At 39.0% G+C, this 27,319-nt stretch overlaps 1 protein-coding gene across 10 annotated transcripts in view; it reads right to left on the reverse strand.

The window, feature by feature from the left end:
- Positions 1-15,553: 15,553 nt before the first annotated feature.
- Positions 15,554-27,319, reverse strand: part of LOC107807932 (uncharacterized) — a 47,788-nt gene continuing 36,022 nt past the window's right edge. For 2 of the 10 annotated variants that reach the window (XM_016632389.2, XM_016632427.2), the window contains exons 23-34: positions 26,689-26,796; positions 26,479-26,589; positions 24,817-24,980; positions 24,238-24,700; positions 21,276-21,341; positions 20,671-20,778; positions 20,370-20,428; positions 19,629-20,016; positions 17,217-18,758; positions 16,405-16,612; positions 16,186-16,311; positions 15,554-16,073 (exon numbers count right to left, since the gene is read on the reverse strand). In XM_016632389.2, the coding sequence (XP_016487875.2) occupies positions 16,211-16,311; positions 16,405-16,612; positions 17,217-18,758; positions 19,629-20,016; positions 20,370-20,428; positions 20,671-20,778; positions 21,276-21,341; positions 24,238-24,700; positions 24,817-24,980; positions 26,479-26,589; positions 26,689-26,796 (3,318 nt within the window). In that variant the 3' untranslated portion in view covers positions 15,554-16,073; positions 16,186-16,210. Of the gene's footprint in view, positions 16,079-16,181; positions 16,312-16,404; positions 16,613-17,216; positions 18,759-19,628; positions 20,017-20,369; positions 20,429-20,670; positions 20,779-21,275; positions 21,342-24,237; positions 24,701-24,816; positions 24,981-26,478; positions 26,590-26,688; positions 26,797-27,319 lie in introns of all 10 variants that reach the window. The other 8 variants (XM_016632409.2, XM_075254712.1, XM_016632396.2 and 5 more) reach the window with 7 other exon arrangements.

Consider the following 27,319-nt stretch of genomic DNA (forward strand, 5'->3'; position numbering starts at 1 on the left):
ATATCAATTCTGTTCAAGGTAATTTATTTTCTTAATCATGTGTGCATCTCAATTCTCAATCGACAAATAGAAAATACGTCAATATATTTGTACAATATTCTTATTTTTTAAAAGTTGAGTAATCTTTAGGGAAGTTAATATTTCCCAACAATAAATTAAATACTGAGAAAAAATCGAATAATAATCAAGGTTTGGTGAAAGGTGCATGTCAAATTTCTGATGTTTCTTTTCCATTCTATCGTAGTGAAAGTTTCTTAGAATTTACCATCATATTTAGTAAACAATAGATGTTTGGTGAACTAAAAATAAATAGCAGAGAGGAAGAGAGTTGACGTTCAATCTGAGTTTCACGCTAATTTAAAATAATGAAACACTTGTGGCTGAAACTGTTCTCATAAATCATCCTTCCTCGAACCTCTTTTCTAATATCCCACAATGGTACTAATTGATAGGTATCGACTATCTGGAAGACCTATTGTTGCTAAAACTAGATTACATACTTTAAAAATCGTTACCACTAATAATATGGAATATAGGTAATAACTTTATATTCATGTGTTGCTTTTATTTGAGGATATGTGGTTGTAATAAACCGGCAGATTTCTTAATTGCCAACCATTCGACGGCACTTTTTGAGATTGCGTACATTAGTTAGTTCTTGTTTTCTTTAATTAGAATTGGACTAAAATATGTTTCGAAATATATATTTAGTCTCTTGTTGGATCAATTAAATCACCGACATTAATATGCAACAACATGTTTAGGATAACAAAAGAAATATGAGGGCAATTCGTTTGTTCTTCTTACCTTGAGCTCCTAATTCTTTACGCCATAGTTGATTAATATTACTCATTAGGAACTCTGTGATTTTGATCATAGACAAGTTGATTAAAAATTATAGTTATTGGATAAATGTTCACCCACAAAGTTTAGGGAAAAAAAAAAGAACTTAGAGATACTGGTATAACATTTTTATAGAATTATGCATGCATTCAATTAAAAAAATTGGTAGTTTCTTATAGCTAAAGCCATAATAGATAAAATCGTAGCATTGTGAATCTTATTTTTACCTAACATTTTAGGACTTTAAGATTAACTAAAATTAATCATCAAGTTAGTTAATGATTCTCATACTTTGGAAGAATAGTTTCCCAAGTGAGTACTCTAGGACTTCTCCTCAATATAAGCACGTCTCCTTTTGATAATTTTCATGTAAAGGGAAGGAAGCCAAGAATCAATGGATCCATATGAGAGTCCTGGGCTACCGTGAATTGATTATGCAAATTAAAAGTTAAAAATTCTGCATTTTGGTGCTTATACATAATCTATATATTAATCTATAGAACAATAAAATAAAATAAAGAACCAATATGAAATGTTGAACGACTCTTTCACATTTTACATATATTTTGTGTTTGCAAAGAAAACTCTTTACTAAATATGTTTCAATTTGAATAGAAGTAACGTATACGTGTACGGGTATATAGATGAAACAAACGTATACGTGTTCGGTGTTCCTTTGATATGTGAATTATTGATGGAATCCTTTTTGAAGTATTAAGAAGGAAGAATCCTTTTTTATTTAATTACTAAGGCCTAGGGCCTACTAAAAAGTGTCTCATAGAAGATAATTATTGGTAAATCCCACGATGCTCGAAATATGTTTGTAATTTTTTATATGGTAATTCTGGTAACAATATTTTTTGTTTGTGTTTTTGTTTTAAAATTATGGAGAAGTATCTAAAAATTTGGAATTTTGCAACGATTTTAAGAACAAAAACTTTTTATAATTTAGTGGTTGGTTAATATGCAAATTTTCTTTAGGTTACTATCTAACTATTCTTTCTAATGCTTTGCAACATGTCTTTTGATTCAAAAAATCATTAAAATAATAACGCCCATTTAAGTTTTACAACAATCTTTATTCTTCTATATAAGTTTGCAATAATTAACATGGTATTAACGTGCAATGCACGTTCGTAAAAACTAGTTATTTTAAAAAGCATGTACTACATGACTCGGCATACACGTGCAACGCACACGCGCCGAGAAACTAGTAATATAAAAAGAACTGCTACAAATTTAACCTCTTAATCACTTATTTTACGTCTGGTATTTTCTATTCCAAATTTAATTAAACAAAACATATTGTAGAACTTTTAAATCGATGTCCCTAAATCTCTTTACTAAGTATGTAATTATTAACTATTTATTTTCCAGCGAATAATATTCCCGTTAACACAATTTCTTATTATCAACATTTGCTCATTGAAATTAGTACAAATAAAAATTAGCAAGAGATCACTCCGTGTAAGAGCTCAAAAGAACAATAGTAATTGTCTTTTTCTAGTTATTCCCAGACATGATACAATTAGATTGTTTACCCTAAAAATTGAGTAACAATTAAACTTATAATGTAGTTTTAAGAATACGTGATTTCACTTAATATCAATTGAGAAACGTGAAGATAAGTAGTGGAAATTGACAATAATGTAAAGCGAACCAGTGTTTAAACAAAGCCCTCGAGTTGGAATACCCTCGGGCTAGTAAAGCTAGAACAGTTAAAAAGCAGCAAACTGATGAACAAGAGGACGTGAATTAAAGAGAGAATATGATATTCCTTTTATCTGTGTGAATGTAAGTAGGTTACAAAATGATTAGAGCCCTCCTTATATAGCAGAAAAGTCCTAGATATGGTACAATTCTATTATGGAAGTAAATTCCATTGGTACGAATAATTGCCCTTGATTTGATCTGTTCCGGAATTTTCGCCGTAATCTCCAACCGGTTACGGATATCTTGCATTTTCGTTATTGTACTTCACTTGAAGTTGGTCATACTTAGTCTCGATCGCTGCTGGCCTCGATCTCGACGGGCACCTCGATTCTTGAACTTGACACCCCGCCTTCGTACTCTGGCCCGATCCATTACGAGGCCGACTCCCGACGCGATCCCCTAGTCACGATTAAATAGCAAGATCGGGAGAGCCCGATCTTAACCGTATACAGATAGTCCCCTCGTTTCTTGGAGTGTAATGAGAATAAACAAACTGAGCCTTCGATTTTGTACCTCGACCAATTATGACGTCAGCCTCGTGATGTAAGCGATGGAGGCGACTGAAGCGTCGCGTCTGCACAGTTCCCAGGATCATTAATTAGTGTCAGTTAATGGTCGACCACTAATGCCTTTGAACCGTCATAGCAAATATTATAAATAGATCATCTTCATAATTTTCTCAAACTTTACTTCCAAAATCTCTTCCAATCTTCAAAGCACTTCTTCTCCCTTCAAGTTTCTCAATTCTTCAAATCCCGTTTGCCAACCTTCTCATCAAACAACAAGTTTTATCTTCTTCTTTTTCTGAACTTGTGTAAAAATGGCAAAAACATCGAAAACCGTTCCTCAAAAAGAAAAAGCCTCTTCATCGCGGTCGGCCGGTGATAAAACGCCGGTGGAGCCACGCATCGAAGAGTGTGTTACTGGGTCATGCGATCTTACTTCCGAATTTAAAGTTGAGAAACCCTCATCGGTACCTGGCCGATGTGAGCCAATGTCGAGATACATATTCTCAATAACTGAGGGCGATCTTGAGCAGATAAGAAAAGATTGTCATTGGGAAAATAAGGAGGTGGTAATTCCGACCCCTGAAGGGGACATCACTACTTATGTAGAAGGGCTTTTAAGTGTTTATACTTACCCTTTTATGTTGGGTCCCATCAATCCGGTTATCCTCGACTTCTGCCGACAGTACCAAATAACCCTAGGCCAGATCCATCCTTCTTTCTGGTGTTTCATCATTTTGCTTCGATTCTTCGTGAGCAAGGTTGAGGGGATGCCTTGTACCCTCGACCATCTCATCAGACTGTAAAGCCCCCGTCTTTATCGAGGCGGATTAATAAGGCTTTAGCGTCGGGCCACCAAAGTGCTATTCTCGAGCATTGACAAGGACAACGATCGAGGATGGATGGGCCGGTTTGTCTGAGTGAAGACTTCCGACATAATCCCAGCCGAGAAGATTCCATTCCCCGAAGAGTGGAACATGAAGGTAAGTACGAACCCCGCCCTTGACCTCCATTTACTATTTCGTTTCTTTTGCTTTTTTTCTTATTGATGTTCCTTCCTTTGATGCAGCGGTCTCTTAGGTGCCTGGTGCAATTCCGAACCTCGAGGGCTAGGTTCAGAAATTGGCATCGACTTCTTCATATGTCGAGCGCTCGTGGCATGATTTGGCAAGGAGCCGATGGGAGGCCAAAAATCATGGTAAATTTCCTTCCATGTGTTTGAAGCTCTTCTCTAAAATGTCTCTTTTTTTATCTTTACTTGATTTCTTTTCATAAAGGTCTGGGGGACAATGCTATCATGAGGCTGCCTCCACCTGGGGAAGAGGAGGTTCCAAAGCAGTCGAAAGAGAAAAGGAGAAAAAGGGTCTCGCCTTTCGATACTCCAAAGCCTAAGAAGAGCACAGCTCGCAGGCCGAACAAAGATATCGCCACCCTGCATGTGGATATAGTTCAGAAGTTACGAGATGAGGAAGAGAAAAAAGAATATGCTGACTACGAGTTGGTGGCTTGAAAGAGGAGCGTCGAGCTCCCATAGGCTGCTGAGCCGGTGACGATCGAAGAAGTTCAGCTTCGAGCCGAAGGGACTTCGGAGGGTGGCCGTGATGGGCAATCCGTGGACGTACCTCAAGGGGCCAGTTCTGAGGCCCTTCAAAATGAAAAGAACACCCCAAGTAACCCGCTTGGGGCAATAAATGTTGACGATTTACCATACCTCCCTTCATTTTTCAAGGAAAAATTCAGGAAGCCCAGGCCATGGGGACCCCCGATGTGGGAACAACCCACGAAGGGGAAGACCTTTTTCGTGGTTGCTTCACGGGGGTCGAAGAGGCTTCCGATCTGGGTAATGCATCGAATATCTTTGACGAAGCCCATCGACTTCTGAGCCAGGTAAGCCTTAGCTCCCTTAATATTATCTTTGTCTTTATTGTTCTTGTCTGATTTCCTTTCTTTCTTCATAGGCTTTGACGCTTCACCGGGAAGGGTTTTCTAAATCTCGGGCAGAGCCTGACCAGTGTGAGGCTGATCTCAAAAAGCTTACGGAGGAGAGAGATGCCCTAAAACTCCTTATTGAGCAAAAGGAAGAGGAGGTCAAGGGCCTTAGAGATGAATTGGTAACAACTCATAAAGGGCAAACTAACTTGATTGAGCAGGTAATGCGACTTTTTGGAAGATCGTTTTATTAATCCGAAGATGAAGACTAACACTTCAATCTTGCAGGTTCAGCAGAAGGCCGAAAAGATCGAGCAACTTCGTGAGGAGGCCAAGATGAAGGAGGCAGAGACCTTGGGGTGGAAACAAAACATGGACCGCCTTACCTCGGAGAAAAACATTGCTTGGGCCCAGCTATCTACGGCCGAACATCAACTCCAAAGCATGAAGGAGGAGAGCTTGGCCCGAGCCAAGAAAATTGAGGAGCTCGAGGTTCGGTTGGCTGTTGAGCTTGCGAAGGCCGCATCTCAAGTAGAAAGAGTAAAGGATGATGTGGAGGTGGTCGTGACCATCTACCGAGCTGATGCTGAAGCCACTCATGCCCGAGCAAAGGAAATTTCTTATGCTTCTCAGGTTCAATCATTCTGCGTTGTCGAGTATGCCAATTGTCAGTCTCTGAGAGAGACTCTCGAAGAAATTCATGCTCGTGGTTTTGACCTTACTATCGATATCGAGAACGCGAAAGTGCTAGAGGCCGAAGCCAAAGCTTTTCTCTCTGATGATGATGACTTCGGGAGCGCAAGAAGATCCGAGAGTGGAGAAGACGAATATGAATCTCCCAGGGAAGATTAGGCACTTAGAAATTTTTCTTCTTTTTGGATTTTTTGTGTAAGTCTTTGAGTGGTCTTTGTAAATACTTTTGTATATATGAAAGGTCCCTTTTCTTTTCGATTTGTCTCAAATTTCCGTTTTTTGAAAACTTTGTTTTGTTTTCGCCTTATGATAATTCTGATATACTTTAGATCTTGTGAGAATTTTGACTCACTTTGTTGCCTTGCGAAAATTTTGTTGAAATCAGATTATTATAGTCTCTATAATCGAGTGAGTACTTGCTTGAACTCGGAGTAGAAAAATCCTTTAGTTTCGGTTGAGAGAGGATGGGTCCTCGAACTCAACAATGTAATGGACCTTAGGCTCTTGAATCGGGCTGATATGGCATTAAAAGAGTGGCTTTTTTCGGCTTAAAAATATTTCATCATATAAAAATTTATTATGCCTTAGCATGAGATAAATCTGTACCCATTAGGATTTAATGTTATCGAAAAGCTTTGTTATGCCTTAGCATAAGTTTGTTCGAGAGTTCGAACAATTTGGTACCTCTTAAGGTTTTCGAGGGTTGATGTTATCGAAACCTTGTGTAAATTTGCCGAGGGTAGCCCTTTTTAACCAGTTTTATGAAAATATTTGAAGGCCTATTTGATTATGGAATTCGGACATCTCCGAATCATGTTAGTTTGGTCGTATCCTTTAACTTGATATTTGCCCATTGGGCTTGTTTCTAGATTATACTTCGAACTTGTTCAAAGTATCAGTCCCCGAGTGGGGTGGCCGTGGCCTATAAAATCAAGGGTTACCCTTTTAAGGTCTTAACATTTCGAAGTTTAATAATTCGAGCATGTCGATTTTGGGACGGCAGTCCCATAGTACAGGGTTAATTGCTCGAGCTTTAGTTGTGATTGGTTCTTGAGTCGGTTTCCATAATATTCGAGGGTGATGCCCACCAGTATTTGAGGTTGATTGTAAAAAAGCCTCGGATACTATTGAATTATCCTCGGGTAGCACAAATAATTGTTGCCTCGTTTAAAACCTCGCCTAAAAAACCGATTTGGGACAAAACCGATCTAAGGGAAAAAGAGTGCAACGCGTGCTTTAAAACCTGAGGTCTTTGTGTTGAAAAATTTCCCGATGTCTTTGTTCGAACACCTGTAATAAGTTAGTATCAAATATAAATGAAAAGGGGAGAGATTCATACCTTAGCAATAGTATTATTTGAAGAGTGACACATTCCAATTATTTGGCAGTTATTCACTGTTCATCGTGACTTTTCTCAGAACTAAGTCCCCTATTTTGAAGTGTCGAAGATTGGCTCTTCGATTATAATATCTTTCGATTCGCTATTTTTGGGCGTCCATTCGACGAGGGCAGCTTCACGTTTTTTGTCTAGCAATTCGAGGTTTGTGTTCATAGCCTCATGATTTGATTCTTCTGTTATGTATCGAAACCTGACGCTTAGTTTCCCGACTTCGACCGGGATCAGAGCTTTGGCGCCATATACTAAGGAGAACGGTGTTTCCCCCGTACTGGATTTTGTCGTTGTCCGATATGCCCAAAAGGCTTCGGGGAAAATTTCTCTCTATTTCCCCTTGGCGTCGTTCAACCTTTTCTTTTGGTTCTGAATGATGGTCTTGTTTGTTGATTTGGCATGTCCGTTCCCACTAGGATGATACGGCATCGATAATATCCTTTTTATTTTTTGATATTCGAGGAAATTCGTTATTTTGCTGCCGATAAATTGTCTTCCATTATCGCACACTATCTCGGCGGGTATCCCGAATCGGCATACAATGTGATCCCAGATAAAGTCTATAACTTCTTTCTCTCTGACTTTCTCGAAAGCCTGTGCTTCAACCCATTTAGAGAAATAGTCAATCATAAATAAAATGAACCTAGCTTTACCTGGGGTCGATGGCAGAGGGTTGATGATATCCATTCCCTATTTCACGAACGTCCATGGGGATAAGACTGAATGAAACTACTTCCCGGATTGATGGATAAACGGTGTATGTCTTTGGCATTTGTCGCATTTTCAAATGAACTCCTTAGTATCTTTTTCCATACTGTCCCAATAATACCCTACTCTGATGACTTTGTGAACTAGTGATTCGGCACCAGAATGGTTCCTGCAAGTTCCCTCATGAATTTCTTGTAGGACGTAGTCGGTGTCTCCCGGACCCAAGCATATTGCCAACGGCCCATCGAACATTCTTCTATACAATGTTCCATCTTCGGCCAATGTGAATCGTGCAGCTTTCGTTTGCAGAGTCCTCGATTCCTTATGGTCCGACGGAAGTTTCCCATTCTTCAGATAATCAATATATTTGTTCCTCCAATCCCAAGTTAAGCTTGTGGAGTTTATTTCGGCGTGGCCTTCTTCGACTATCGACATTGAAAGCTGGACGACAGTCCCCAAGCTAATTTCATCATCTTCAACTGATGACCCCAAATTTGCAAGGGCATCGGCCTCACCGTTCTGCTCTCGAGGTATATGCTGTAGGGTCCATTCTCTAAACCGGTGTAAGGTTACCTGCAATTTTTCCAAGTACCTCTGCATTCGATCTTCTCGAACCTCGAAAGTTTTGTTGACTTGGTTAACCACGAGTTGGGAATCACACTTGGCCTCGATGACCTCTGCTCCCAAGCTTTTAGCCAGTTTGAGACCTGCAATCATGACTTCATACTCGGCCTCATTGTTAGTCAACTTAGGAGTTTTGATAGATTGTCTAATTATATTGCCTGTGGGTGACTTCAAAATGATGCCTAGCCCGGACCCCTTCACATTCGAAGCACCATCTGTGAAAAGGGTCCACACCCCCGAGGATGTACCCAATTTTAGCAATAGTTCCTTTTCGACCTCGGGTACGAAGGCTGGTGTAAAGTCGGCCATGAAGTCTGCTAAGATTTGAGACTTGATGGCCGATCGGGGTTGATACTCGATATCATACCCACTGATTTCAATGGCCCATTTGGCCAGTCGGCCCGAGAGTTTGGGCTTGTGCAAAATGTTGCGAAGGGGATAAGTGGTTACAGCGCAAATTGGGTGACATTTAAAATACGGTTTTAACTTCCTAGAGGCGCTTATTAGGGCAAGTGCTAATTTTTCTAAGTGGGTACCAGGTCTCGGCTTCACCTAAAGTCCGGCTAACATAGTAAACAGGAAATTGCGTACCTTGCTCTTCTCGAACTAGGACACCACTTACCGCTACCTCCGAGACTGCCAAATGTAAGTAGAGTTGCTCATCCGCTTTTGGAGTGTGAAGCAATGGCGGACTCGAAAAATACCGCTTAGTTCTTCTAATGCTTGTCGGCATTCCGAGGTCCCAGTGAAATTGTTCTTCTTTTTAGCAGTGAGAAGAAACTGTGGCTTTAATCTGAATACCTCGAGATGATCCGGCCTAAAGCGGCTATTCGCCATGTTAATCTTTGTACGGCCTTAACGTTGTCCACGACTGTGATATCTTCGATTGCCTTGATTTTATTGGGGTTGATCTCGATTCCCCAATTTGACACCATAAAGCCAAGAAACTTGTCTGAACCAACCCCGAATGCCCATTTCTCGGGGTTGAGATTCATGTTGTACTTTCTCAATATGTTGAAGGTTTCCTGCAAATGTGTCAAATGGTCCTCTGCGCATGGACTTAACTAGCATGTCATCGATATAAACCTCCATTGACTTACCTATTTGTTCTTCGAACATTCGTTTTACTAGGCGTTCATAAGTAGCACAAATATTTTTTAGTCCAAACAGTATTACATTATAGCAATAAGTACCGTACTTAGTAATAAACGAAGTTTTTTCTTGATCTTCCGGGTTCATTTGTATTTGGTTGTACCCGAAGTAGGCATCGAGAAAACTGAGGATCTCGTGGTCGGTCGTGGCATCAATCATATGATCGATATTCGGCAGAGGAAAGGAGTCCTTAGGGCATGCTTTGTTCAAGTTTTTGTAGTCTACGCACATTCTAAGTTTATTCCCCTTCTTGGGGACTACAACTATGTTTGTTAACCATTCGGGATATTTTACTTCCCGGATGGATCCTATTTTGAGAAGATTGGTTACCTCGTCCTTGATGAATGCATGCTTTACCTTGGACTGTGGCCCTCTTTTTTACTTTACTGGTCTGAACTTTGGGTCCAAACTCAATCGATGAGTGGTGATCTTCGGTGGGATCCCTGTCATGTCAAGGTGGGACCAAGCAAAACAATCCATATATTTAATAAGGAACTTAATGATTTTTTCCCTGAGCTTGGGAGTTAATATCGTGCCCAGGTGTACCTTTCGATCGGGAAGTTGCTCGATCAGTATGACTTGCTCCAGCTCTTCGACCGTTGACTTTGTGGCGTCGGAATCATCGAGGATTACGAAGGTTCGTGGTATCATACTGTCACGCCCCATCCTCGGAAGGCGCGACCGGAGCTCAATCGAGTGAACCAATTGAGCAAGCCTTTTTAACAAGTTCTACCCAGCTCAATACGATTAAGAAACCCTGCATTCGTTTATTTAGCCAATAGCAAAATCGTAAATTCAACATGGTTGATTCATTTTATATCACAACCTTAAACCGTAGTTAAGTTTCCAAGATCCCATACAGTTACAATTTAGAGAAACAAGAGTTTAAGATTTCAACCTAGTTCATAGACCCGTCCAACACCCGTACATAACCCACACAAACATCTACGGAGCCTCTATGGATACAAAAGACAAATTATAACAACGCCGGCAATAAGGACCCGGCTATACCTCAAAAGTAGAAGTCTACAACAAAGTATATACAACATAACCCCTTGAAGGAAGAAGGGGCTCACCAAGACTTTGAGAGGAGGACATTCCGCTACGCGTGATCGGCACTGTCCGCTACGGAACCACCTACATTCATTTAAAAATGTAGCGCCCCTGGCAAAAGAGACGTTATTACCATGGAATAGTACTAATATGTATAACTAAACACCATCTAGTTAGAAAGAACTTTCATACAGGAATAAGGAAATCACAAGTATAACTCAAACACTTTAAATGGTTACCACATTATCAAATAAAAGAATCATACAATTTTCACATCATTTTCCCATAGCTTTTAGTTTTGGGGCATTTCATATTGTTCATCATTTTCCACAATACCACTGCTATCTTGAACGGAGTCCAATCTCGACCCGATCGGATAGGTTGCCTCATTTGAGACATACACTTCAATCACAAATACAATACCACCATGTGTGCGGTATGGCGTCCGATCTCGGCTTGATCGGCTTGATCGGCTAGGCCGCCTTACCAAGGCGTTTCCCTTTTCCATCAATCATCTCATTTAAATATTTGTTTCACATATATCATTTCATAGGCACTTGGGGCCATAGCTATCACGTCATATATTTGGCACTAGGCTACATCTCACATCATTCCCAATTTCAATGTTAGATTTGTAATTTAGGATAATATGTGCACACAAGAGCAAATAAAATTGTAAGCATAGATGAGACTTCACATAGATGGCACAAAATATGCAGCTTCAATCTTAATTTAGGGTCTAGGCATTTCAATATATGATTCATATTCATTGCACCTTTTCAAGTTATCAAGAATAGCACTTCGACCACATTGAGACACATCTTTCACGCCTAGCTACAAGGTTACAACTCCAATTCATGTGAAACAACAATCAATATAACAATCCAACCTTAATCTTACCGCATTTACACAAATACCAACGGAGCTCAATTTCTAAAAGACGGGGTTTTAGCCATACATACCTTGATTGAGATTTCCCTTAATCCTATAATGTTCCGGAATGTTCGTACTTCAATCTATTTATGCAATGTAGCACAATTGAACCCATAATCAGGAAAAGATCATAGTTTAAGCTCACTTGAGCATTTTATCAAGCATTGAGTGTTCATCAAGGCCTTATGGTCCTTTTATGCAAGATTACACTAGACCTTTCCCCATGCCTCTCTATTTATAATTTCCCCATCTCTTCTAAGAACACATGCATGCAATGTAATCACCCTTATCCCCATGAATTACCTCACTAATGGACCCTTATAGCTATGTTTAAAATTAAGAGCTTAGGTGATGAAGTCTTACCTCCTGGGATGAAGATTTAGGTGCCTCACTTGATTATCTTCAATGTTTTAACAAGGATTTGTGGAGCAATTTTGATGAAAGGCACTTCCTTTCTCTGAGACATGCGGCCCACAAAATCGCAACAATGGTCCTAAAACCTGAACAGACTGTCTGGGTATGCGACAGAAATGTGGTCCGCATACCTGTTCTGCGGTCACATAATGCACCGCAGAACTGCTTCTCACAAAAATTCCTAGGGGATTATGCGATGACTATGCGGCCCGCATATTGATTATGTGTTCGCATAGTTGACCTCAAATTAACCAACAAACTGTCTGGCTCTGCGACGACTATGCGGTCCGCATAGCTACTATGCGATCACATAATGGACCGCAGAAATGCATTTTCCTGGAAAACATTATTCCTTAACTATTTAATGCACATATCAATCCAAAGGGTCTGAACCGCGGCCTAACTTGGCACTATGGGATTCGGGTTTTTGAGTAGTAATTTCACGGGGCCTTACATATACAATCATCATCCTCGATAATTTCCTATTGGTCCGATCTGGTCGAGGCCGGCGACTGTGGTTGCTATTTGACTTCCTGTTTTTCCTTTGTTTTGTTCCCTTTGTTGATGTTAGTGCCGATACTGGTATTACTTCATCAATTGCAAGCATCTCTTTGGTTGCTGGTTGTTCGTCGTACACCGTTTTGACTCCTTCCGGTGTTGGGAATTTCAACACTTGATGAAGCGTTGAAGGTGTTGCCCTCATATTATGGATCCAAGGTTTTCCGAGCAGCGCATTGTACCTCATATCACCTTCGATCACGTGGAACTTCGTTTCTTGGATAGTTCCGTCCACGTTTACTAGCAACATGATTTCCCCTTTGGTGGTTTCACTCGCCATGTTAAAATCGTTAAGCACTCGAGCTGCAGGCACGATTTGATCCTGAAAGACGAGCTGCTCCACGACCCTCGATCGAACAGATACTTGGATCAACCAACACACGTTTAACTTGAATTTTATTCATAAGGATAGATATTACCAGTGCGTCGTTGTGAGGCTGTTCGATCCCTTCTGCATCCCCATCACTGAAAGATAAGGTATCTTCTGGTAAGTAGTCCCGGGTAAACTTCACCCTTGTGATTGTAACTTCGGTGCGTTTAAATGTCGGACCCTGAGGAATATCGTCCCCACCGACGATCATATGAATCACGTGTTGCGGTTCCTCCTGTACATTTTTCATGTTTGCATCCTTGTCTCTGAAGTTATTTTTTGCTCAGACACTCAAGAACTCTCGAAGATGACCTTCGTTGAATAAACGGGCTACCTCCTCCCTTAATTGTCTGCAGTCTTCCGTTCTGTGACCATGGGTTCCATGGTACTTACACATTTGATTTGGATTCCTTTGAGCTGGATCGGTCTGCAGGGGTCTGGGCCATCTAGTATCCTTGATTCGTCCAATGGCTGACACAATACTTTAAACATCAACGGCGAAGTTGTATTCCGATAATCGTGGTGCTTTCTTAGGCTCGACATGTTTATCGAAGCCATTCATACTCATGAGCCCTCGAGAATTTTGACCTCGATCATTTCGAACGGGATTACGTCCCGGTCTGTTATTTCTACGATCTATGCTATATGATTGGTACCGATCTCTGTTCAATCGAGGCTCTCTATCGATGTCTCTTTGAATCCTGCCTTCGGATCTATTTGGGTAAACGGAACCAGACGGGGTTCCCAACTGATCATCCTCGACTCTGATCATTAATTGGTATCGATTATGCAAATCCGCCCAGGTCACCGTTGGATATTCAATCAAATTCTGCTTTAGTTGACGTGACGCTACCGAACTTCACTCGTTCAAACCTTGAGTAAAGGCTTGGACAGCCCAATCATCGGTAACCGGGGGTAGGTTCATGGGCTCCATCTGAAATCGAGATACGGATTTCCTTAGCATTTCATTGTCCTTTTGTCTCACTTTGAAGAGGTCTGACTTCCTAGTCGTGACCTTTATTGCTCCGGTGTGTGCCTTTACGAACGAATCGACAAGCATAGCAAAAGAATCGATGGAATTGGGCGGCAAATTGTGGTACCATATCATTGCCCATTTGATAAAGCTTCTCCAAAAAATTTCAACAAAACAGATTCGATTACATCGTCTTCTAAGTCATTTCCTTTTATTGCGCATGTATAAGAAGTGATATGTTCGTTAGGATCAGTGGTTCCATTGTACTTGGGAATTTCTGGCATGCGGAATTTCTTCGGAATGGGCTTCGGAGCCGCACTTGGTGGGAAAGGCTACTGTACGAACTTTTTTGAGTCCAAACCCTTCAGAATCGAGGGTGCCCCCGGTATTTGATCAACCCGGGAGTTGTATGTTTCTACCTTTTTATCATTAGCCTCGATCTTCTTTTCTCCCGATTCAATCCGTTTGGTGAGCTCCTCGAGCATCTTCATGATGGCAGGATCAGTTCTCGATCCATTATCGTTCAATTTCTCCTGTACGGGTTCGACCCTATGAACAACTTCCTATGATGCATCGAGTTCGATTTTGCTTGGGGCTCGATTCTGATTTTGGAGTTGCGCTATCTCGGCATGCTGAGTTTGTAGCATGTCAAATATCATTCGAAGGCTAATTCCGCCTTCTTCACCATTTTATGCATTTTGATCGGCTGCCCGGGCGTCTCTGCAGACGCTATTTTCAGGGTCGACGCCTAAATCTCCACGAATGGCAACACGAGAACTGACATCAACCAGATCTACGACCTGCAGTGCGTCGGGATTGATTGGAGGCACTCCGTTTCCCGAGGCGACTACGTGTTCGTTTTCGCCATGAAAACCAAAGGCGATATCAGTGAGTGGGTACTGCTTGAGAGTTCAACATGTTGATTCCTGAAATCATTTTACATATGTGTTATGAAGATTAAAATATTAAGCAATCACTATTATCCTTAGCTTCACGGTGGACGCCAAATTGTTTATCCTAAAAATTGAGTAATAATTAAACTTGTAATATGATTTTAAAGATACGTGATTTCACTTAATATCAATTGAGAAACGTGAAGATAAGGAATAAAAATTTACAATAATGTAAAGCGAACCAGTGTTTAAACAAAGCCCTCGAGTTGGAATAGCCTCGAACTAGTAGAGCTAGAACAGTTAAAAAGCAACAAACTAATGAACAAGAGGACGTGAATTAAAGAGAGAATATGATATTCCTTTTATCTGTGTGAATGTAAGTAGGTTACGAAATGATTAGGGTCCTCTTTATATAGCAGAAGAGTCCTAGTTATGGTACAATTCTATTATGGAAGTAAATCCCATGATTGATACGAATAACCGCCCTTGATATGATTTGTTCCGGGATTTCCGCCGTGATCTCCGACCGATTACGAATATCTCGCATTTCCGTTATTGTACTTCACTCGAAGTTGGTCATACTTAGTCTCGATCGCTGCTGGCCTCAATCTCGACGGGCACCTCGATTCTTGAACTTGACACCCCGTCTTCGTACTCTGGCCCGTTCCATTACGAGGCCGACCCCCAACGCGATCCCCTAGTCTCGATTAAATAGCAAGATCGGGTGAGCTTAGCTGTATACATAGATCTTAAGAAATAAAAAAATCAGAAACATGGTCGTCTTGATCACTCGAGCAATTGACTACGAGCACCAGTAATTATAGTCACAAAAATGACAAGCCATGTATATTACACCCAACCAGAGATGAGACCTACTGACTTAAATCATCTAAACCTCTTCACATCTGTCAGTCGCAAGGTTCAATCGAAACTAACCAAACCATAACTGTCAAGATTTACATGGACTGAGTTCTTCAGCCGTTTTTCTGTGTTGTATGTTCTATATTGCCGCCATAAGACTTCTATTGCTAAATATTACATTGCTACACTTTGCTGCAAAGTGTTCAACAGCGAGTATCCTAAAAATATGATTTTTGTGTGCGTGTGGCGAGGGGTGTTTGGGGGGGGGGGGACTTCCACATTTCTCTCTAAATCCCCTTGCCTAGCAGGATCTTGCATTCCTTCCCATACTTGTTCTCGATGGTTTTCAGCCTTTCAAATATTAAGTTGAATTCATGCCCCTTTATCATTGTCAACAATCATGACCTACACTGGAACTTTCCTGCCTCAGTGACCATTTTTGGGACAAAAGGCTTCATATCTGCACTGACATAGCATGAAATGCCTTGAGCAGGAAAAAGCACATAAAAGAGGCACTAGAGAACAACATTTTGCCATAATTATCAACAATATTATGAGTGAGATTTACCTACCAGAGGCTCAAAGACACCATGAATTTCACAGCATATTTTCTGCGTATAATAATTCAGGATACACAGAAGATACCATTTGCTTTAACCAGTTCATAGATTCTTTTAAAAATGCATGTCCTTCCGCAGCTGCAAGTACCAATGAAGAATAATAAATCGACGTAGCCAGATATAGCAAACGCATTAACAACCACCATGCAGAAAGAATCAAACAGTTACTACCTTTACTCAGTGCATGAAATTCCTTTGAGAAGTCCTCAACACGTCCATGGACAGGTCTCATTCCACAGATTTGGATCACACAAAATTCCAGGTACAATGCCATTACTGTTATTTGCAACAGTAGAATACAGACCCCTTGAATTTCAGAAGTAACCTGCTTCAACTTGTGGGCTTCACACAATTCAGTGATGATAGAAATTCCTTGATCCTACAACCAAAAGGTGAAACATAGCCTAAGCATCATAAGACTGCTCAAAAGTATCTTTTAGGAAGGGCATATGGCCGTGTACTCGTGAAGCTTTAAAAACTGACCAACTGAGTTGAAAACTACGTGCAGTTCTCTCCTTTTTACATCCTACAGCACAAAATTTGTATTCCTCACATTGTCTACATAAAATTAAATTTGATCATCTTCTAAGAATTACTCTCGACTGCAAAAACACGTCAAGTGATTAAAATAGTCAAAACTCTCAAAAGAAAACTAAAGATTAAAATTAACAAACTTAAACTGGGGAGCACATAAATATCGAGAGCAACATGCTGAGTTCTGCAGAAGCAATTAAATAAAATTGATCCATTCTGTTAGTTCCGTTGATTTTCCCTTTAAACAAGACAAGTGGTTAGAATAAGAATGCCCTGGGAGGTCACCCTGCAATCTTAAGCCTCAATGGTTAGGCACATGGAAACCACTGCCTCCATCAAAAACTTAAATTAGAATACTCACAGGGACTTGAGCTCAATGCATAAATCATGCAAAAATCAACTATGGAAAGAGGAAGATAAAACAGACAAAAATGATCTGGGTGTTTCACCTGCAAGCAGTGAAGGATATCAGGCATTGGTAGCTCTGGGAAACGTGCAAGATCAACAAAACCCGCTTCTTCAGCCCTTTCAGCAGCTTCTTCAGCTTGTAGACATAAAAACTTGAGCAGAAGACAGGTAATTCTGTATATCTGAATAGACATTGCATCTGAAAAATGAGACTGCGTAGTCAGATTAGCATGCTCATTTGTTTGATCTTTGATCACAATAGCAGTTCTTGACGAAAAAGATGAATATTTGGGATTTAGACCGCAGCAAAGAGCAGAAAGAGCAAACCAGCCCTTTTTGCTATTGATATATGATGGCTTTTTGTGCCACTCGTACTCCTCTCGGAGGGTAGGATGACAAAAGATGGGGGGAGCTCTTCCTGGCGATTCCCCATGACGCTGTGTACCGCAGCTAATAAAGGCCAATAAATGGATGCATCTTTCCCTTAACTGTGACTCCATTTCTTTCATGGCCCTAGACCAGGCATTCCTGTGCTTTGCCAGAACACAGATTAACATAACCGTGTTTTCACTCTCTCTAAGACAACTCAATGAAGTATGTGGTTTGAGTGCCCGAGGTCTTTTCTTATCATGATCATCTGATGGAAAATCCGGAGCACTAAGATAATATGAAATTAGATCAGCCTTCTCCAAGAAGAAGTAAGTCATCACGTGATCCACATTTAAAATCGAAGTTTCTCCTAAAGAGTTAATAATTGCTGTAACCACAGCCAAGCTAAGTCCCCAAATGGGTGGAGACCTTTCATTATTCTCAAAGGAGTTTGCCAGATTTCTCTCATTCTCAACTACTGAGAGAGGTCTACCATTAGATAGATCAGCTAACAATACTCTTAATGATGCAAAGAAACCAGCATTCAGAAGCATCTCAGCACCTTCCTTCACATGTGCAATAGTCAAAAGAAACTTCAATATTATGTCAATGACTGAATAAGAGCTTTTGTCTTGAAGCTTAAGAACAATATGCTGCATCGGAAGATGCTTTTGAATGACAGGGAACCAAGTGGCAGGTGTTGAAAAACCTTTGAGTACTTGGTCGATAATAATCATAGAGATGGAGCAGTGTCCAGTAAGTTCTATACAGTTGCAAAGCAATGGTAGTAGCCCCAAGCTCGCATTAGCTGCCTCAGGTAAGACTTCATTATGCTCCATTTCTGTTCGTACACCAAGGCGAGAATCTTTCCAACTTGACTTGAGTGAAAAGAGAATCAGCTCCAGAAATATTTTCATTGTACTAAGGACACCAGTAGCCAATGGCCTACAGTTGCTCAACACCTTGAGGCCATAACCTACAGTTTTTAATATGAGAAGGCACATAGATAAAGACAATTGTGCATTCAGCGACCTGGTAAAGCGGAAAAGCAGGTCTGCTTGAGCTGCAAGAATTTCAACTATGTCTTTACTAGCATCAGGGACTGGGACTAACAGCTCGATTGTGCGGGTGAGAGACTCGCATATATTGTCAATGCTAGATGACAATAATTTTTCAGGAATATTTCTGGCAGTTTTAACCTCGTTCTCAACTGACTGCATAAACAGGGAAACCATATCAGTCATAGCAAACCAAATATATACAGCTACCCTTGGAGAAATTATAGAGTCAGCATGAGTTCAGACATTTTTACATACGAAAACCACGCCAAAATCCTAAGCGAGTTGAGGTCAACTATATGAACCCTCACTAACAATGTCCCTCCATTTAAGTCCATTTTGGATCAATATTATACAAAATAAAAATACAAGTTCTCTATATTTTCTATTGGCATATAAATCTCACACAAGACTAAAAGACACCATGAAAACATAGGACTTAAAGTAAATGTACAAACATGACTAGAACAATATTCACGACTTATTTTTATCACCTACAGACCTTTTTTTTCATTGTGCCCTGCTTTTTCCTAGTGTGCATGGATTCCAAGAAATTGTAGGTCATTGGAAACAACTTCCTTATATGTAATTTTTGAGTCAAAGAAGTGGCTAAATGGTAATAGCTTCTAAAATTTTGGCTAATGCTTGATATTTGCCAATTTTTTCCGTCTCACCAACCATGGTATTTCACCAAAGTTTGACAATGTAAGGATTTTCTAAATGAGTTGAATGAACTCGATGACGAAACTTATAATTCTTAACAACCATCTAAGTACATATAAATACAATGTTATAGAGCTATAAGATTTAAAAACCCACAGTAAGGTAAATGACCTAGATCTAGAGCAAAAACGACGAAACTGAACATGCAACTAAATTTGGAGCTAACAGCATCACCATGGATAACATTGTTGCCGACGCTTTTTTAAGACAAAAGCACATACGAATGAGAATCAGCAAGGTCAAATGACTTAAATGTAGGAGACAAACTATTAGAAGTCAAATGCAACTGACAGCAGCACTCACATCAACATTGTCAGATATGGAGAAAGCTGTTGTCAAAGCTATTAAAGCTGAAAGCTTGGATCTTGTGAGTGACACCATTAAATTCACATTCTGCAACGAGAGCAACAGCGCTTCTGCAACCGCTTTAGATGCTTTCCAATCCGAAATATCCCACAAATCAATTGCCATGTCCCCTTGCAGACGATCAGTGTCATACAAGCAGACACCATCAGTTTGAGGGAAAATGTCCTCATCGTGCTTACGGCGATACGTTTGCAAAAAATCTGACTCTAGCAGATATTCTGACAGCTCCTTGAATGGTCTGTGGGCAATCTGTCTACCTTCAAGCTCTCCTTGCAGATGATAGAATAGATCATTGAGAATTAAGTCATCCAATTCATTTCCTCCACTGGAAGAAAACGGAATAGAAGGAAGAAAGATTTAAGTCTTGCATCCGTGTCATAAATTACAGTGAACTTGTAGAATATATTGATCCACTGAAGATATATAAAATACTTTTGCATTTCAATTGCCTCTACTTAAATATTAGGTTAATTATATCAAATATAATTAACTACTACACCAATGACATTCTGCCTGAACTCTTTGAGTAACAGATTGCTAAAAATCCATAACAGTTTACTTCAGATAACATTATAATCACAATATCCCTGCGAGATAATAACTGAGTACAAATAAATAGACAAACCAGTCCCAGGAAGAGTCTCACTTCAGCAAGGCATGACAATACTGAGCACTTACCTATAACCACGGTGCACATAATAACCCATCAACTCAGAAAAGGCTGGTAACTTCCTCAACTGTAGAAGAGAAAACAAATTTAAGGTAGAAAATAAGTCTCTTTAATAAAGCTATAGTTGTAACAAATGCCAAAGGCACGAAAGTTTGCAAACTGCAGTTGACAGGTTGATAAAATTCAGGAGACATCAATTGTTGTTTTTATGTATCAGTTCTTTGATTAGAGTAAATGGAATAAATGGCGAAGGGATGAAACCGCAACATTGTATGAGAAGCTGCAAATAAATATAAAAAAGAATAAAACCTTTTGCCACAAGTTAGTAACTTTATCGATAAGTGAAACAGACAAACTTCCTCTATCACCGCTTTTCACTTTACACATCACCCGCACAGCATATAAACCAGCAGCAACCTGTAAGCACTATCAACTAAAATTAAAGGTATATTCTGATGTATAAACAAGGGACAATAAGAAGAAGATTTCCAAAACATACTGAAAAGCCTCATATTGTTATAAAAGATATAACAAGCTGTTTTGGAATATTCCCCTCTGAATGTGATATTAAGAACAAAATCAGAATAAAACAATCAGGAAAACAGTGAGTAGAATTTAAATGAAAATCTGATTAAGCCCTAGAGAGTAGGAAAAGACTCTCACAATAAAGTGTTTATTTTGCCGCAAAAGAAACAAAAAGAGAGCGTTGCAAAATGGAGATCAAAAGTATACCGACTTTGAACAAGAAAAACAATAGAACCAGCCCTCTAAGAAGACAGATAAAACCTTTAACATGATACATGAGATATCCAATTTAAATAATATATTATTTAGATAGCACAACTTGTATAAGTGTTTTGACATTTCAACCAAGGATGACCACCAACAAAAGGGACAAGTATCATAATTTTGACCTCAACAACCAGCGAAGTGAGAACTGCTCTTCTTCTCAGCTTCTTACTTGCCACCAACCCTTGAGGCTGATCTATCAGAACAATTCATAAGTAGATCATTACATCTCCCAAAATCAAAATGCAACTGAAAAATTCATATAACCAAGCCACCTGATTCATTTGCTCCCTCGTCCATTTTTACAAATTCCAGTTTTGCAAGGTTAACTTTGCCACCTTTGCTGGTATATGTTTTTTCAGTTAAGCCAATCAATAACTTTTTCAATTGGTGAATCAAAGATCAGTATTCATGATAAGATTGTAGTAACATTGTAGGTATCATTCTGTAACGGTAGATTCATTCTGATCCATGATAAATGGTCTGTTTCTCTGGAAGACAGGTAAAAGCAAAAGTGTAGGGGTGAATAAGGATTTCAGGTTTCTGGGTTTGCAGCTGCTAGAGTTAAGCTTAGACTGGGGAAAGCACAAAGTGGTAGTTATCAGTAAAGAGAAGAGGTGATGACAAAGAAGAAGGGACTCTGGTATTCAGAAACAGAAGGGTGAAGGCTGCCAAGTAAGGTGTAAATTAGTTGGGAGTATATATAAACTGTAAAAGGGTACTAACACCTTATTGTCACTCTTAGTCTCTTTAACATCCTAAAACTCTACTGGAATTAAGCATAACAACAATTTGTTTGGGAGACCACCATTTCGCTAGAAAGGAACAGAAGATGTTTTATGGGAGGGAAGATGTAATTTGGGAGCTTGCCCTCATCTTTTGAAATTTTGCTAGTACCCTCTTAGCCTTATGAATTAATTAAAACAATGTACCTTATCCACGGAAGAAAAAAAAACCAGAATACCTCGGGAACCCCCTAAACTTGACATGTTTGCCTAGTTCAAATTACCCACCCTAAACTTGGCATTTCGATAGCTTCGACCCCCCTAACCAATCTCACCTAATGGGGTGAGACATGCCCTGCCACGTAAAAAAAATTTCCATGTAACATTTTTTAAAAATACAATATTTTATTACCTTTCTAAATTTGTTAACTTTTTGGATCATATTTTTCAGGCCCAATTTGTTTAGGGGGAAAAATGATTGTAAAGGCTCAAATTTTCTTTATCTTTTGTTAAGCTAAAAGTAATGGAGTTTCACCCAAATTTTTGCAGATCTGGCCCAAAAGAAGAAGAATTTGAAACAAATTGTCATTGTATCTAAAGAAGAAGAAAAAAAAAATACACAGTTAGAACTCCATTATTTTGGCTAAAAATAATAAGTACCAGATAAAAAAATTCATTGATTTGGCCAGAAAAGAAGAAATATATAGTTGAAAGAAATAGTCATTGCATCTAAAGAAGGATAAAAAGAACAAGACAGTTGGAACTCCTCTATTTTGGCTAAAAAAAATTATTTGGCTAAAAACGATAGAATTACGGTCAATTTTTTTTGTAGATGTGGCCCTAAAACAATAAAAATTACTTATAGTTGAAACAAATAGTCATTGCATCTAAAGAAGAAATAAAAGGAAGTAGAAAGTTGGGAACAAATATGCATGGTATGTTAAGAAAAACACAAGAAGAAATATAAATTCGGTACAAATAAATCATTCTATATGACTACATGACGATCAATAGTTGAAAAAACCCCCACCTACAAGCTAATTTTTCGATTTTTTTTAGCCCCACGTGCCTAAAAGAGAGTGTATTCATGCTCTTTTTCATGTCAGTGTTTAGGGGTCAAGGCTCTCAAACTGCCAAGTTCAGAGGGATAATCTGCACAAAAAATAGTGCAGCTGTGCACTAGATAAAACATGTCAAGTTTAGGGGGACCTCAAAGTATTCACCATAACACCAATTCTGACATTCTATCACCACCTTAACATTGTGACATGCACCATCAAACTCAGGGTTGAATACCATTTGCTTAATTAAAAAAAGTAATACAATAAATAAACAGTCACCAAAATGTTGAACAATCACTAGAAGAGCTTTAGAATAGTATCACATGAACAATTGACAAACCTGACAAAACTTCGTCGGAATCATGCTGGGTAAGATTTGACCATGGGAATCTAGAAAAATAGTTGGAAGAATAACCAAAACAGTGGCAAGAAAGAGGCGGTTCCACCCAAAACATTCACGGAAAAGATGTGATCCTCCAGAACAGTGACCAAAAAAGATGCAGTGCCTCCAAAACGTTCATCAGGGAAAACGAGAGGTGCCTCAGAACAGTCACCGGTTAAAATGCAGAACCCCCAGAACGTGACAAAAGGAAAATAAGCAATACTGACGGGGATGGTCACCGAAGATAAGGCATAGTGCTCCAAGATGGTCGACATAAATAGGAATAACACCGTGGGAACTTATCACTGGGAAGACGAAAAGATAATAAAACTATGAAAATAAAGAAAGATTTGGATTGATGAACCACATGCAACATCTAATAGGTAGAAGCTGTTAAGGGCTCTATCAAGATCTTAAAGACTCTCCTGAGAAAATAAGAGAAGAGAAAGTTGTATTGATGACCTGACAATTTGATGAACATAAGATACATCTATTTATATGTGTCAAACAATATACATGTATGTTTGTCCAAAGTGAAATAAAGTTTAAGACTCAACACCCCTGACATATTAACTCGAACATTCTTTTTTATGGGTATTCTAACTCGAATATTTAAGCACTAACACTTTACATTGTAACTTAACCAAATGTTACACTAATTTATTTCAGCTCCTCAAGCCACTAGCCAGAAATTACAATCTGTCCTACAATTCAAGCACCTAAAAAGCTTTAGTTTTAATCCAAAAGGTACCAATTGCAAAGTAAAAAAGAATGCTTCTACCCTTACTCATATTCACTATCAAAATGAAGCGGAACATCAGAACTAGCAATGATGTAAGCTGACATAAACCAACATAGAGACTTATTTACTACGTTCAACCTGAATGAGAAAACAAGAGTACCAGGAAGTACAGCTCACCCTTGCATGCAGATTTAAAGAATCATCATACTCAAATGAAACAAACATCTTGATAGTCTCCGCATCCAATGAGCTCCCACACCACACTCCAAAAATATCCTTCAGGTTAGATGCACTTTCAGGTGTTGGTACTTTAGAGCCATCAGACCCATTATGTAATGATTTGGAAGATTCTTTTTTGACCAACTCAGAATGTAAAATATTTTTCTGCAGGAACATCTCATAGGCCACTACATCCAATACATTATGTTGACATTGATATCTGTATACCAGATTTTGAAGCTCCAATTTAGTCGCACTTTCAGATTGGCAACTATTCTTACCAATAGAAAGCACAACAGAATTCAATAGCTTTTTCCAGAAGTCTGAGTTTCTCAGCTGCTTCAGGAGATTTGTATAATGAGCAGCTCCTTCCCATAATGCATTTAGGAAGTTTAGCATATTAGACAGTATATGTGATTTGCTGAAAGAAACCAAAAAAAAATATCTTAAATCAAATCATGAAGCACCTCAACAATAAAATGCCGTAAGGGCTATTGTAACAATTTACGGCATAATATAAAAGACCAGAAACCTTACGTCATCACAAGATCATCAGCTCTTTTAACATAAACCCATATGGAATCTAATATATTTGCAGAATTGCACTGCAATGCATCATTGTCTCCAGGTTGATTGTCACCATTGCATGATTCAGAAATTGGATTTTCTCTCAAAGCAATCACAGCGGTAAGAAAAGAAGCCTGCGATAGAACGATTTCCAATTTTAATACAACAAAGGACCAAAATTAGTGTCTACTTCATACCCAAATCAGCACTTAAAAACTAAATTTATTAAAGGATTAGACACTAGATGTCAATAGTATCAAAAGATTGAACTACGTACCTTTTAGTGACATCTAAATTGATATGAACAGTTTATGCATGAGTTTCCATTGAAACAAAAAGAATGGCTAATCATAAGATGTCATATGACACATTCTAAATAGCTATGTTGCACGGACTCTCCAAAATGATGCCGCACCCGTGTTGGATCCTCCAAAATTATACTATTTTTGGAGGATCCGACACGCACCCGGCAAGATTTTCGGAGAGTCCGAGCAACATAGCTAAATAGACAATAATCTCATATTTAAAAGTCCAAATATCTATTTTAAAAAGGGCAAATTTGAGAAGTATAAATATCTGGTCGAGTAAGCACATCAAAATGACAAAGTTTAACACAGCAGAATACAAGAAATTTGTATAGCACACTAAATATTAAAAAATAATAAGCTTTAGAAGACAATTCAATATGAAATTAATGACGTTCAAAACGATTTCCATAGTGGACTTCAGTTATTTAGTGATAAGATGTTCATTCAGATTTCAGCTTTACCAAACAGCCTATTAGTAGATCTCTTGACATAAGGGATACATAAACAAAGGCATCATGACTAGTTGGTACAGACACACAGTATAAGATACAGCAGGATGGAGCAAGGAGTTTACATTCTCCACATGGTTGCCTAAGGTAAAAAGCAGTGGGTACAAACTGTTATTTATATATCTTCACCCCCATTGGAACAAAAAGTAGTTGCAAACACCTGGGCAAGTGCTCCAGAAGCGTTGAATAAAGATGTACGATAGTCATTAACAATTCTCGATGACCTTAAAATTGATTTAAGAGGCAAAACGGTCATAATATGTCAAGTTGTCCTTCATTCTTCCCATCAAATAATTGGTGGAATATTTCAATATCAAGGAAAACTTGGGACACAACTACTACAACATCTTCCTTCTTCCCCATTTCTTTTTTTTCTTTTTTTTTTTTTTTTTTTTTTGATAATCTAGAAATCCCGAGGTCAATGGTGCACGGTTCGAAACTCGATGGATAATGAGTCTACCCCTGCACCCTTCTCCACTTATATACCAGGCTTTTGTCTGCAGCAAGGTTCGAACATGTGATATGCGCCTAGCCCACACATCATGTGTTGTACACTTACCACTGGACCAAAGCCTTGGGGACAGAAGTTGGGCTGATAGTATCAGAACTGGTACCTTATTTGTTTTCTACTTTACCCATGACCACGAACATCTGTCAACTTGGATCAAGCTTGAGGCACAAGGGCTCAAAGACTTTATGCTAGATAGTAGCTTTACAATACTCCTGGACTATAGGTCATCCAGACATACTAGATCCCAAGTCTGGCAGTAATGCAGCAGATTATGAGCTCAAAAGGAAAGCAAGTAGTATGTTACCTGATAACGTGCAGCAGAAGCAAGCATCTTGAAAGTAGCAATTATGAGATCCTCACTTTCTACCTTCTCTTGACAAAGAATGCTACAAATCGTATTTTTAAAATTATAGATCTGCAAATGCATTTGCTGGTATCAGTTAAAAGCAGCTTACATTCAACCTTCAAAATTTTAAACTAACAAGAAAATAACACCGATATTGTAAAGCTAAACCTGCTTGTCATCCAGACCAAAATATGCATTGCTAAGCGCACATGATTGCGAGTCGTCTGCAATAACAAATAATCTGGATTGCACTCTTGCAGCACCCACCTGTATCTTCTGAATAGGCAGCACAAGTTCATGAGAATTTAGCTTAGTTATATTCGACCTTGGAATGACTTAAATGGAACCTATTTTGGTTTCCTTTTGAATGATAAGAACATCAAGAACTCTATTTTGAGAAATGGAAAAATATTTCTTCTAATTTTTCGTACAACCCGGAAATTAAAATAATATTTAAAAAATATTTTAAAAATGGGGAAAAGTAGATAGATACTACAACAACAACAACAACAACCCAGTGAAATTCCACAAGTGGTGTTTGAGAGGGTGTGGAGGTCAAGAATTAGGATAAAAGGTTACTAGGTGGTCGAGCGTGTCTTTTGAAAAGTAAATAGATGCATCTTAAAAATGCTGCAACCTTCAATTGAAAAGAAGAATGCACAGAAGAGAGCCAGAGGTCAAACAAATAGAACGCATACGTGCAATAAATATTTTAGATTTTGCTGGTCATCAAAAACCTGTTCATTCCTTTTTCATTTTTCCTTTTTTCTTTCCCCCATGCAGCACATAAGTCTTCTTC

Source organism: Nicotiana tabacum, chromosome 6, assembly GCF_000715075.1.
Source record: "Nicotiana tabacum cultivar K326 chromosome 6, ASM71507v2, whole genome shotgun sequence".
NCBI lineage: Eukaryota > Viridiplantae > Streptophyta > Magnoliopsida > Solanales > Solanaceae > Nicotiana > Nicotiana tabacum.